General features: G+C 44.4%; 1 protein-coding gene across 2 annotated transcripts in view; it reads left to right on the top strand.

Annotated features, from left to right (window-relative positions):
- Nucleotides 1-14,939, top strand: part of tulp4a (TUB like protein 4a) — a 451,862-nt gene that overhangs the window by 65,171 nt on the left and 371,752 nt on the right. For both annotated transcript variants that reach the window (XM_072581106.1, XM_072581105.1), the window contains exon 3: nucleotides 309-470. In XM_072581106.1, the coding sequence (XP_072437207.1) occupies nucleotides 309-470 (162 nt within the window). The remainder of the gene's footprint in view (nucleotides 1-308; nucleotides 471-14,939) is intronic.

The raw sequence follows: 14,939 nt of genomic DNA, 5'->3' as shown, positions 1-14,939 counted from the left end.
AATAGTCATTTAACACCCTGTCCTTCAGCTCCACATGTTTCCTCCTTGGATACTATTGTGCCCTACTCTCGCCCTGGTTATCCCGTTTCCCTTGAAATGGCACCATATGCTTTTGTTTCATAAACCTATATTTCGCTTCTTACAATGCCTTGCTGCTTCTGATTAGTTTTAATGCTCTCTCCATACATCTAGTAATGTGATTTGCTAGGATACTGATCACTGCATTGGGGAGAAATAAAAAGGAAAAAGAATCAAGAAATGCATGAATTATTTTACTTCAATGTTTTTTCCCTTTGATTGTTTTTCAGGTGAGCGATTTTACTTGGAGCCATGATGGTACACAGGCACTGATTTCTTACCGAGATGGCTTTGTGCTGGTTGGATCTGTCAGTGGGCAGCGACATTGGTCTTCTGAGATTAATTTGGATAGCCAGATTACTTGTGGAATATGGACACCTGATGATCAACAGGTACTGTAATCGTATTGAATTTTAGCGATCATTGTAATGTTTCAATTGAATATGTACAAGTTACTATGATAGAGTGCTCTCAGATTTTTTATGAAAAAAAGGAAACTGTAAAATTTTATGGTCAGAATTGCATATTTTGCAGTGTTTTGATCTTTGGGCTTGCCAAAACTTATCATAAATGTGTTGCATCTCGAGATCATCCACATGCTGTTCCTCAGCGACATCATCCATGAAATTCAGCATATATGTTGATGATCACTTCCATCCAACTACCTCTCTCAGTCACTAGTATTTTTTTCAACCAGTTCTGGATGAGCAGAAATTTCTAGGAAAACTTTAGCCATGTTCCTCAGGCCCTGCTGCAAACTATTTCTTAATCACCGGTCCCTTCCCCCTGACGTAGAGCCAGTACTTCTGCAACTTTGGTGGCATATTTTACAGCAAAGTGAGCTTTGGGCAATATATCCACTCCAAGACCACTCACTTTGACCTCTGTAACATACTATGAATCTGAACCACCATAGGTCAGCTGCTCTGTTGCTGAAACCCTCATCTATGCCTTTGTTCCCTCTTGATTTGCCCATTCCATGCTCTGTCTTCCATCTTTACTAACTCTGATCTCTCTATCCCAACTTGCATGAAGTTAATTCACTTGTCACCCAGCACTCTCTGGCCGACATCAGCTTCAGGTCTGATAGGAACACACTTGTAAGATTTTAATTTGGTTTCACATCACCTCTGTGATCTCTTCCCTCTTTGTTTCTGGATCCTCCTTGCAAACTGGCAAACCTTCAAGATTTCGGTGCTTCTCCAATTCTTGACTATAATGCATCACCTCTGGTTTTAATTACTCCCCATATTGAAGGCTGTGCCTTCAGTTGCCTAGGCCCTTACCATTAAAATTCGCTCCATTAACCTCTGTTTCTTGAGGGTGTTCCCTAAAATTGATCACTTTGTTCAGGCTTTTAATTGTCTGTTGTAACATTATCTTATTTAGCGTCATTTCAGATTTTTGGATTGGTAATTCATCCTTGAAGTGCCTTGGTGGTCAGGACAGGGGATGGTTTAAGGCTGTTGTGTCAATGCAGGCTTTTGTTATAAATTTCAAATTGTCTCCAGCTTTTCCTTCTTTCTGACATTTATTAGTCAGACCAATAATTGTAGGGAATCGGAATTCAACTTTCCCAATATTAACTATGATAGACAAAGTGTGAAAGGTGCAGTAAGGAGAGAATTTTTAAAATGGAGAGCTTTTTAATCTAGCATATAGAAAGCTAGCAGGAGAGGGGGCACAGATGGGCCTAATTTTCAAGAACAAAATGAGCCAAGTGTTAGATGTATCAGTGGGGGAGCTTTTCATAGAATCACAGAATCCCTACAGTACAGGATAGACCTTTCGAACAGCATCCCCACAGATCCACACTCTGTACTTAATCTCTGCCATCCTGCATTTTACCACCTAGATTGCACACCTCTGGATGCTAAAAGGCAATTTAGCTGTTTATTAACTCTGGTCTCTCTATGAGAAAGTGAGGACTGCAGACGCTGGAGATCAGAGCCGAAAATGTGTTAAATGTACAGTCCCTGTACACCTCCATCCCCCATCACAAAGGACTCAAAGCCCTCCGCTTCTTCCTTTCCCGCCGACCTAAGCAGTACCCTTCCACTGACACCCTCCTTCGACTGACTGAACTGGTCCTCACTCTGAACAACTTCTCTTTCCAATCCTCCCACTTTCTCCAAACCAAACGAGTAGCCATGGGCACCCGCATGGGCCCCAGCTATGCCTGCCTCTTCGTAGGATATGTGGAACAGTCCATCTTCCGCAGCTACACTGGCACCACCTCCCACCTTTTCCTCCGCTACATCGATGACTACATCAGCGCTGCCTCGTGCTCCCACGAGGAGGTTGAACAGTTCATCCACTTTACCAACACCTTCCACCCCGACCTCAAATTTACCTGAACCGTCTCAGACTCCTCCCTCCCCTTCCTAGACCACCTCCATTTCTATGAGGTAAAAACAATGACTGCAGATGCTGGAAACCAGATTCTGGATTAGTGGTGCTGGAAGAGCACAGCAGTTCAGGCAGCATCCAAGTAGCTTCGAAATCGACGTTTCGGGCAAAAGCCCTTCATCAAGCTTTTGCTCGAAACGTCGATTTCGAAGTTACTTGGATGCTGCCTGAACTGCTGTGCTCTTCCAGCACCACTAATCCAGAACCTCCATTTCTATCTCAGGCAACCGAATCAACACGGACATTTACTATAAACCGACCGACTCCCACAGCTACCTAGACTACACCTCCTCCCACCCTGCCCCCTGTAAAAACACCATCCCATATTCCCAATTCCTTCGTCTCCGCCGCATCTGCTCCCAGGAGGACCAGTTCCAATACCGAGCAACCCAGATGGCCTCCTTCTTCAAAGACCGCAATATCCCCCCAGACGTGGTCAATGATGCTCTCCACCGCATCTCCTCCACTTCCCGCTTCTCCGCCCTTGAGCCCTGCCCCTCCAATCGCCACCAGGACCGAACCCCACTGGTCCTCACCTACCACCCCACCAACTTCCATATACATCGTATCATTCGTCGTCATTTCCGCCACCTCCAAACGGACCCCACCACCAGGGATATATTTCCCTCCCCTCCCCTATCGGTGTTCTGAAAAGACCACTCCCTCCGTGACTCCCTTGTCAGGTCCATACCCCTCACCAAACTAACCTCCACTCCTGGCACCTTCCCCTGCAACCACAAGAAACTTGCGCCCACACCTCCCCCCTTACTTCCCTCCAAGGCCCCAAGGGATACTTCCATATCCGCCACAAATTCACCTGCACCTCCACACACATCATTTACTGCATCCGCTGCACCCTATGTGGTCTCCTCTATATTGGGGAGACAGGCAGCCTACTTGCGGAACGTTTCAGAGAACACCTCTGGGACACCCGGACCAACCAACCAACCAACCCAACCACCCGGTGGCTGAACACTTCAACTCCCCCTCCCACTCCACCAAGGATATGCAGGTCCTTGGACTCCTCCATCGCCAGACCATAGCAACACAATGGCTGGAGGAAGAGCGCCTCATCTTCCGCCAAGGAACCCTCCAACCACATGGGATGAACTCAGATTTCTCCAGTTTCCTCATTTCCCCTCCCCCCACCTTGTCTCAGTCCCAACCCTCGAACTCAGCACCACCTTCCTAACCTGCAATCTTCTTCCTGACCTCTCCACCCCCACCCTCACTCCAGCCTATCACCCTCACCTGAACTTCCTTCCACCTATTGCATTTCCAACGGCCCTCCCCCAAGTCTCTCCTCCCTACCTTTTATCTTAGCCTGCTTGGCACACTTTCCTTATTCCTGAAGAAGGGCTCATGCCAGAAACGTCGATTCTCCTGCTCCTTAGATGCTGCCTGACCTGCTGCGCTTTTCCAGCAACACATTTTCAGCTCTGGTCTCTCTATCCCAACTTGCAAGAAGCGACCTGACTATCTAATCAGCCCATTACTGGATTGTGGAAGGAAGGACATGGGAAGAGTGTGCAAACTCCAGATAGTTGTCCAAAGCTGCAATCTAACCCTGGTCCCTGGCATTGTGAGGCAGCAGTGCTAACCATTGTGCTACCATGCCATCCATTTTACTGTGTTGCCCATCTCTGAGGCAACAGTACATGCATTGATGAAGATGCATCGGAGAGACTTAGAGCTCTATAGAACGCTATTAATTTATTCATTACTTGACCAGAAACACACACTTTTGACACTAAAGATATTGTCTTTCACTACCCTGATGTCCATAAACAAGTCCAAATGTTATTACCTGGGAGAGTTGGCCATTGGCCAGGCTGAAACTCTGCGTGGCGTTCTCACCATGCCTCCTGACATGTGGTACCTTCTTACAATGTGAATCTTTGAAGTGTTGCTGAACAAAGATTCCTTCAGGCTGTTTACGCACAAGTCTCTGTGCCAAGTGTATGCCTTATTTGGACTAATCTATGCATGTGAGCGATCACAAATATTTTGTCCAAATACATGGCTTATCTGGTCGAGACAGCAGTTACTGGTTTCCTGCAGTTTTAACGGTTGGCATACCAGCATGATTCATTCACGTTCCATTCACATAAAAACAGTCCATTGTTAAGCCTATTATCTGTTCCTGTCATCTTCAGCCTTATCCAATATCTCCCCTCTTCTGACCCAAAGATTTATCTGAGGATCATCTCTACTTGGTTTTCTACATCTTCCAGGACACCTCCAGACAGTGGTGAGCATTAGCCCCTTACAGCAATGTCTGCTCAATGTAGCATTACTTCTGCTGTGCAGTCTGAAATGCCATTTAGATCATTATATTTCTCAAAACTATAGACATAAGCATAAACAAAATTACAAATCCGTTTCACTTCTCACAAATATATTGTCATGGGGCCACTTTCCATATCTTGTAAAAATCACGTAACACCAGATTAACACCAGATTATAGTCCAACAGGTTTATTTGGAAGCACTAGCTTTCAGAGACTTTCATCAGGTGGTTGTGAAGTATAAGATTATAAGACACAATTTATAGCAAAAGTTACAGTATGATGTAACTGAAATTATATACTGAAAAAGACCTGGATTTTTAGTTAAGTCTCTCATCTTTTAGAATGAGCATGTTGGTTCCAGTTCTTATGTAAATTACAGAACTTTCTTAAAGTTACATTCTCATGTGAACTTTAACAATTGGTGTCATGTTGGCTCAGATAATGCTTTGAAGGTGTGAGGTGCCCTATGTGAGACTGCCTGTGCCACAATGTTCAGACTGATTCTAATCTAACAAAACAGATTTATGGAATCTTACATGAATTCATGCAGTTTTCAAATTCAAGTACAAATTCACCCCACAAACTTGTGTGTGAGTGTAAAGGGATAAAAGTCTGTGAGAGGATGTGTGCAGGAGTGTATGTGTGAGCAGAAGGGCACCAATATCCTGGGGGGTAGGTTTGCTAGCACTCTTCGGGGGGGTTTAAACTAATTTGGCAGGGGGATGGGATCTGGACTTGTAGTCCAGCAAGTAAGCTAGCTGTGTGTCAGGATGTCCAAGACTGTAGGGAGGCTGTGGAGAAGGTAGCACTGACAGGGACTACTTGCGGACACAGAGATGGGCTCAAGTGCGTATACTTCAATGCAAGGAGTATCAGAAATAAGGTGGGTGAACTTAAGGCGTGGATCGGTACCTGGGACTACGATGTTGTGGCCATCACAGAAACATGGATAGATGAGGGACAGGAATGGCTGTTGGAGGTTCCTGGTTACAGATGTTTCAGTAAGATTAGGGAGGGTGGTAAAAAAGGAGGGGGGGTGGCATTGCTAATTAGAAATGGTATAACGGCTGCAGAAAGGAAGTTTGAGGGGGATCTGCCTCTGGAGGTAGTATGGGCTGAAGTCAGAAATAGGAAAGGTGCAGTCACCTTGTTGGGTGTTTATTATAGGCCCCCCAATAGCAGCAGAGATGTGGAGAAACAGATTGGGAAACAGATTTTGGAAAGGTGCAGAAGCCACAGGGTCGTAGTCATGGGCGACTTCAACTTCCCAAATATTGATTGGAAGCTCTTTAGATCAAGTAGATTGGATGGGGCGGTGTTTGTGCAGTGTGTCCAGGAAGGTTTTCTAACGCAGTATGTAGATTGTCCAACCAGAGGGGAGGCCATATTGGATTTGGTACTCGGTAACGAACCGGGACAAGTGGTGGGCTTGTTAGTGGGGGAACATTTTGGTGATGGCGACCACAATTCTGTGACTTTCACCTTGGTTATGGAGAGAGATAGGTGCGCACAACAAGGAAGTTTTTACAATTGGGGGAAGGGAAATTACGATGCTGTAAGACAGGATTTGAGGAGCATACGTTGGGAGCATAGGCTGTCAGGGAAGGATGTGGTGGAAATGTGGGACTTTTTCAAGGAGCAGATACGACGTGTCCTTGATATGTATGTACCGATCAGGCAGGAAAGAAATGGTCGTGTGAGGGAGCCTTGGTTGACGAGGGAGGTTGAATGTCTAGTTAAGAGGAAGAAGGAGGCTTACATAAGGTTGAGGAAACAAGGTTCAGACAGAGCAGTGGAAGGATACAGGATAGCCAGAAGGGACCTGAAGAAAGGGATTAGGAGAGCTAAGAGAGGGCATGAAAAATCCTTGGCGGATAGGATCAAGGATAACCCCAAGGCATTCTATGCGTATGTGAGAAACCTGAGAATGACGAGAACGAGGGTAGGTCCGATCAAGGACAGTGGTGGGAGACTGTGTATTGAGTCGGAAGAGATAGGAGAGGTCTTGAACAAGTACTTCTCTTCAGTATTTACGAACGAGAGGGACCGTATTGTTGAAGAGGAGAGTGTGAAACGGACTGATAAGCTAGAAGAGATAGCTGTTAGGAAGGAAGATGTGTTGGACATTTTGAACAACTTGAGGATAGACAAGTCCCCCGGGCCTGACGGGATATATCCTAGGATTATGTGGGAAGCAAGAGAGGAAATTGCAGTACCGTTGGCAATGATCTTCTCGTCTTCACTGGCAACTGGGGTGGTACCAGGGGACTGGAGAGTAGCGAATGTTGTGCCCCTGTTCAAAAAAGGGAACAGGGATAACCCCGGGAATTACAGGCCAGTTAGTCTTACTTCTGTGGTAGGCAAAGTAATGGAAAGGGTACTGAGGGATAGGATTTACGAGTATCTGGAAAGACACTGCTTGATTAGGGACAGCCAGCACGGATTTGTGAAGGGTAGGTCTTGCCTTACAAGTCTTATTGAATTCTTCGAGGAGGTGACCAAGCATGTGGATGAGGGTAGAGCAGTGGATGTAGTGTACATGGATTTTAGTAAGGCATTTGATAAGGTTCCCCATGATAGGCTTATGCGGAAAGTCAGGAGGCATGGGATAGAGGGAAATTTGGCCAATTGGATAGAAAACTGGCTAACCGGTCGAAGTCAGAGAGTGGTGGTAGATGGTAAATATTTAGCATGGAGTCCAGTTACAAGTGGAGTTCCGCAGGGATCAGTTCTGGGTCCTCTGCTGTTTGTAACTTTTATTAATGACTTAGATGAGGGAGTCGAAGGGTGGGTCAGTAAATTTGCAGATGATACAAAGATAGGTGGAGTTGTGGACAGTGAGGAGGGCTGTTGTCGGCTGCAGAGGGACTTAGATATGATGCAGAGCTGGGCTGAGGAGTGGCAGATGGAGTTCAACCCTGCCAAGTGTGAGGTTGTCCATTTTGGAAGAACAAATAAGAATGCGGAATACAGGGTTAATGGTAGGGTTCTTGGTCAGGTGGAGGAACAGAGGGATCTTGGGGTCTATGTACATAGATCTTTGAAAGTTGCCACTCAGGTGGATAGAGTTTGTAAGAAGGCCTATGGAGTATTATCGTTCATTAGCAGAGGGATTGAATTCAAGAGTCGTGAGGTGATGTTGCAGCTGTACAGGACTTTGGTTAGGCCACATTTGGAGTACTGTGTGCAGTTCTGGTCGCCTCACTTTAGGAAAGATGTGGAAGCTTTGGAGAGGGTGCAGAGAAGATTTACCAGGATGTTGCCTGGAATGGAGAGTAGGTCGTACGAGGATAGGTTGAGAGTTCTCGGCCTTTTCTCGTTGGAACGGCGAAGGATGAGGGGTGACTTGATAGAGGTTTATAAGATGATCAGAGGAATAGATAGAGTAGACAGTCAGAAACTTTTTCCCCGGGGTACAACAGAGTGTTACAAGGGGACATAAATTTAAGGTGAAGGGTGGAAGGTATAGGGGAGATGTCAGGGGTGGGTTCTTTACCCAGAGAGTGGTGGGGGCATGGAATGCGCTGCCCGTGGGAGTGGTAGAGTCAGATTCATTGGCGACCTTTAAGCGGCATTTGGATAGGTACATGGATGGGTGCTTAATCTAGGATAGAAGTTCGGCACAACATCGTGGGCCGAAGGGCCTGTTCTGTGCTGTATTGTTCTATGTTTTATGTTCTATGTTCTATGTTCATATGAGAGAGGGTCTGTAGGAGTGTGTATGTATGTAGTGCATGTAGTGCATTTGGGTCACCTGTAGTGTGACATGAACCCAAGGTCCCGGTTGAGGCCATCCCCATGGGTACTGAACTTGGCTATCAGCCTCTATTCGGCCACTTTGCATTGTTGCCAGTCCCAAAGTCCGCCTTGGAGGATGGTCACCCGAAGGTCCGAGGTTGAATGTCCCGACCACTAAAGTGTTCTGCGACTGGGAGGGAACACTCTTGTCTGTTGATTGTTGTGCGGTGCCCGTTTATCTGTTGCTGTAGCCTCTTCTCGGTCTCTCCAATGTATCATGCAAGGTTTGTGAAGGTTTGTAGCTCAGGTTGAGGTGTAGGGTGTAGGCTTGCTCGCTGAGCTATAGGTTTGATATCCAGACGTTTCATTATCTGGTTAGGTAACATCATAAGTGGCGACCTCCAAGTGAAGCGAAGCTGTTGTCTCCTGCTTTCTATTTATATGTTTGTCCAGGATGGGGTTCCTGGGGTTTGTGGTGATGTCATTTCCTGTTCATTTTCTGAGGGGTTGATAGATGGTATCTAGATCTATGTGTTTATTTATGGCGTTGTGGTTAGAGTGCCAGGCCTCTAGGAATTCTCTGGCATGTCTTTGCTGAGCCTGTCCCAGGATAGATGTGTTGTCCCAATTGAAATGGTGGCTTTTTTCATCCATGTGTAGGGCTACGAGGGAGAGAGGGTCGTGTCTTTTTGTGGCTAGCTGATGTTAGTGTATCCTGGTGGCTAACTTTCTTCCTGCTTGTCCTACGTAGTGTTTGTGGCAGTCCTTGCATGGAATTGTGTAGATGACGTTGGTTTTGTCCATGGGTTGTACTGGGTCTTTTAAGTTTGTTAGTTTTTGTTTGAGTGTGTTGGTGGGTTTGTGTGCTACTAGGATTCCGAGGGGTCTTAGTAGTCTGGCTGTCATTTCTGAAACTTCTTTGATGTATGGTAAGGTGGTTAGGGTTTCTAGCTGTGTTTGGTGTGCTTGTCATGGTTTGTTCTTGAGGAATCTGCGGACTGTTTTTTTGAGTATCCGTTCTTCTTGAATACGTTGTATAGGTGGTTCTCTGTTTTCCGAAGTTAGTCTGTGCTGCAGTGTGTGGTGGCTCATTGGAATAGTGTTCTGATACAGCTTCGTTTGTGTGTGTTGGGATGGTTGCTGGTGTAGTTAAGTATATGGTCAGTGTTTGTTGGTTTTCTGTTTACGTGGGTTTGTAGTTCCCCGTTGTCCTTTCTTTCGACTGTGACCTCCAGGAATGCGAGTTTACCTCCATCAACATCGACCTGGCAAAGGAAGCACTTACCACACTTTTAGAAGAGACGATCACACACACCCCAACGACCATCAATCACATTACCAACGAAAACATCATTAAGCTCGTGGACCTGTGCCTCACCACCCATTTCACCTTCAACAACTTAATCTACAAACAAACCAACAGCACACCCATAGGATCTCCGCTATCGGGATGCATAGCAGAAGCGGTAATGCAAAGACTAGAACAAACAGCCCTACCAACCCTCAACCCAAAAATCTGGGTCCGCTACGTAGATGACACCTTTGTCATCACAAAATGAAACAAGATAGCAGAGACATTTAACATCATCAACAGCACCCTCACAGGCATAAAGTTCACCAAGGAGGAAGAAACCGACAACAAACTCACATTCCTGGACGTCACAGTCGAAAGAAAGGACAACGGAGAACTACAAACCCGCGTATACAGAAAACCAACAAGCCAGCAACCATCCCAACACACACAAACGAAGCTGTATCAGAACACTATTCCAACGAGCCACCACACACTGCAGCACAGACGAACTTCGGAAAACAGAGGAGAACCACCTATAAATGTATTCAAGAAGAACGGATACTCAAAAAATACAGTCCACAGATTCCTCAAGAACAAACTATGACAAGCAGACCAAACACAGCCAGAAACCCTAACCACCTTGGGTTTCATCAAAGAAGTTTCAGAAATGGCAGCCAGACTACTAAGATCCCTTGGAATCCTAGTAGCACACAAACCCACCAACACACTGAAACAAATGCTAACAAATTTAAAAGACCCAGTACAACCCATGGACAAAACCGACGTCATCTACAAAATGGGAGAAAGTGAGGACTGCAGATGCTGGAGACCAGAGTTGAAAAATGTGGTGCTGGAAAAACACAGCAGGCCAGGCAGCATCCGAGGAGCAGGAGAATCGACGTTTCGGGCATAAGCCCTTCTTCAGAAATCCTGGCCTGGCCTGCTGTGTTTTTCCAGCACCACATTTTTCAACTCATCTACAAAATTCCATGCAAGGACTGCCACAAACACTACGTAGGACAAACAGGAAGAAAGTTAGCCACCAGGATACACGCACACCAGCTAGCCACAAAAAGGCACTACGCTCTCTCCCTCGTAGCCCTACACATGGATGAAAAAAACCACCATTTCGACTGGGACAAAAAATCTATCCTGGGACAGGCTCAGCAAAGACATGCCAGAGAATTCCCAGAGGCCTGGCACTCCAACCACAACGCTATAAACAAACATACAGGTCTAGCTACCATCTATCAACCCCTCAGAAAATGAACAGGAAATGACATCACCACAAACCCCAGGAACCCCATCCTGGACAAACATATAAATAGAAAGCAGGAGACAACAGCTTCGCTTCACTTGGAGGTCGCCACTGATGATGTTACCTAGCCAGGAAATGAAATGTCTGGATATCAAACCTATAGCTCAGCGAGCAAACCTACACCCTAAATGTATCATGCCTCAGGGAATCCTTGCCTGCAGCGTATGAGATAGACAACATTGGCTGAATTGCATGAGTGCCTACCACGTACACAGTGGGAGGTGTCCCGACGTGTAATGGTGGTATCTGTGTCGAGACACTTGCACATCTTGCAGTGTTTACCGTGATACGGTTGTATGACGTTGTTTGTAGCAAACTGCCCAGCTTTCAGGACAGTGATCTGCTTGAGGTTTGGTGGTTGTTTGAAGGCGAGAAGTGGAGGAATGGGAAAGGACCACCTGATGAAGGAGCAGCACTCTGAAATCTAATGCTTCCAAATAAACCTGTTGGACTATAACCAGGTGTTGTGTGATTTTTAACTTTGTACACCCTAATCTAACACTGACATCTCCAAATCACATCTTCTAAGATATGCATGATATCAATGTAAAGAACAAATAGTAAGAAAGACTATGAACTAGCTATGTTTACAATATTCCTACCCTATAATAAATATCCATTACAAACTCTCTTCCATATGAGCTATTTTTTGGTAACTGAGACCAATCCTTGTTGTCAGTCCCTTCCGTTTCTTAACTTTGCTTTTTCACAAACAAAATAAGACTATCACAACAATAAGTATAACAAATTGTAATCTAACAATCACATGAGACACAATTCTGATCTACGGATGGACCTGACTGTTCAGTCCCCAATTCTAAATTTTACTCTAGTAGCTTAGAGCCTGTAAGTCCTAATTGCCTCCTCTGCGTGAGTTTTAATTTCCATCTTGTGCATAGCCCATTTATGGATATCTTCCTTTGCCTCAGAAATGATCTTTACCCAATCTGCAGTGGTGTGGAATAAGTGGAAATTCCATTGCTGCAAATCATTGTAAATTGTTGTCTGTCTCATTTGGGTGGATGTGTAGAGTTGTGCGCAGTTTCTCTTTGGGTTCTGGATTAAACATAACTTTGTGGCTAACGGTCAAGTCAGAAGAGATATTGCTGATTGCCACATTCTGTTCATCTAAGGTACACCACAACCTTTCTTTTCTGTATCCTGAGGCCGCTGTGGCGACATAATCGGTATCTCCGACGAAGGCATATTTGAGAAAAATCCAAGTACACATAATTTTGGACCCAAAAGGAAATTTTTCCTTGAACCTTTCAAGTCCCCTGTGAATTAATTTTTTCACAGACCGTGTAACTGATAATGCTGCTTTCTTGGCCACTGGAGCAAAGATTTGAAAGTAGGGTTCTAATGCCCAGGGACAGGCCATGGCAACACAAAAAACCCACATTTCTTGCCAACATGTGACCATTACCATGACATTTGTTTGAATTTGTAATATGTGCCACTCACAACAACTAATGTTGCCCCTCCCATTCATTAAAAAAAATCAGTCGAAGTATTCACTGGAAAGGATTTTTATTCCAATGAAAACAATGGTAATGATCTTCCATGATCTTGTGGTGATTCTTCATACAAAACAAATGTAGTTTCTGCTGTTATGTGCAGTCAATCTGATTTTATTCCTTCATACCCTCAGCCAATTCATGTGCATCAAGTGCTGATTCTAGCTTTCCTTCCATCCCTTCACCTCATCCATTTCGGTTAACGAGTAAATGTTTTATCAATTTTATTTTTTGCCCTTTTCCTTTTTCCTTCATTTTCATTTCTATTGGTGAGCCAGAGGAGTCCACCTGACCCCTTTGGCTTTGTCTTGGAATCAAAGTGGACCTGACTTTGTTTCTTCCTTCTCATATCATTTGCAGCCATGTAGTTCATTTCTTTTACACTCTCAAACAGCCGTTGTACCCACCTATCTTTCATTATTCCATCTACTTCTGCTTCAGACAGGTCTAATCCTATCAGTGACTCCAGGTCATATGTCTCTCGACCCAGGTCATATGTCATCAACCTTTAAGGGGTAAATTTTGTAAGGAAAACTACAGTTCTTATTATCATTAGGACATAAGGAAGCACTGTCACCCAAGTGGTCTGCTACTGCTGCACCATTTTGGCCAACATCGTCTTCAAGGTTCAATTAATTCTTTTTGACTATCTGATTGGACTGTAGCCTATTGAATATCTGGAACCTTTGTTTTATCCCTATCAATGTCATGACATTCTGCATCACCTGGGCTTAAAATGTGTCCTTTGATCTGACTCAACACTCCTTGGTAAATCCCAACATGTAAAAACCTTTTCTAACAAGACTTTTGCTATGATTTTAGCAGTATCATTTTGAATGAAATGTCTCTCTACCCATTTGGTGAAGGATCTACTATCACCAGAATATACTTATATCTTCCCATAGCTGGGAATAGGGGACCCATAAAGTCGATTTATAAATTTGTCTAGGGCCTCTCTACTGGCCTTATGTGTCTAAGGAATGCCTTCTTTACGTTTTTGTCGGGTTATTTTTTGCACATCAAGCAATTTTTCAAATGATGTTCCATGTCCCCTTTCATTTGTGACTGCCAGCATACCTCCTTCAACCGCTCCAAGGTGTTTTCTAACTCTTGGTGTCCATATACATGGTGGTACTAATAAATCATCTGATTACTTTGTCTCGATGGTACTCCAAGATTTCCTTCACATAATATGGCTCCCTCTTTTACATGTATGCCTTTTCATTCCTTGTATTCCTCTGACTCCTGTCCTACTAATTTTTTTTATAATTCTCTATGCTTCCTTTGTTCTCCTGTTAATTTGATCGGGGCTGCTTCTTTCTATTTCTATGCTCTTGTGTTCTCCATTTGCAGCTGCCATTCTCCTCCAGCTATTGTCCTTCATTTGGCTAATTCATCTGAGGAGCAAGAAAATCTCCTGCCCGAAACATCAATTTTCCTGCTCCTTGGATGCTGCCTGACCTGCTGTGCTTTTCCAGCACCACTCTAATCTTGATTCTGATCTCCAGCATTTGCAGTCCTCACTTTTGGCTGCTTTTTTATTTCCCTCTGGTGATAATTTAGAATAATTTTCTTTAGTATTTTTCTTCACTAACATCATTCGTGGTGCTGCCTTTGTGGCAAAGTATCACTTTCATGACTCTACATTCTTTCCCTTGAACCTTTTCAAAAATGTATCTCAGCATTGAGGTGGAAGGTAGGACCTTTCCATCTGTCAATGCAAAGCATCTAGCCTTCTACAAGGATAGGTAGTCCATCAAACTGTTGCTCGTGTACATACTGTCTGAATAGATAATAGATTCTAGATGAATTTATCTGGGTATCTCACTTATGTATATGCCACTGCTGCCAACTCAGCTGCTTGAGCACTCATGGCATTTGGCAAATTGAGGGCTATACTATCCACTTCTCATCCTAGCTCATCTGCCATGTAGGTAGTACAACTAGTTCTCCATTCTCCAACCTGGACAGAAAAAGAGCTGTCAACAAACATTTTTAAGAGTAATTTGTTTTTCTCTTTATTTTCTCCTGTTTCAGTCTCTTTCTCTGTCTTGTCTTGGGTATTCTCTGTCTTCTGTTTACAAGTATTTCCTCCTTTCTCGCTTTGATACAAATGGAATCATTTGCTATCACCACCTTTCACTCATAGGGTATCTCCTGGTAAATTAAGTTATCTGCTAACACAATTTTTTTTTACAGTTTTTTTACCTCTATATTCCTCCCTTGTAATAACAGCATCCATCTAGCAATTCTGTTTTGGCTCGCTGTGCCATACGTCCATCCAGCAGCATCTGA

The sequence above is a fragment of the Chiloscyllium punctatum genome, chromosome 11 (assembly GCF_047496795.1).
Source record: "Chiloscyllium punctatum isolate Juve2018m chromosome 11, sChiPun1.3, whole genome shotgun sequence".
Taxonomy (NCBI): domain Eukaryota; kingdom Metazoa; phylum Chordata; class Chondrichthyes; order Orectolobiformes; family Hemiscylliidae; genus Chiloscyllium; species Chiloscyllium punctatum.
The sequence above is the reverse complement of the archived record's forward strand: the minus strand, read 5'-3'. Positions and strand labels throughout refer to the sequence as shown.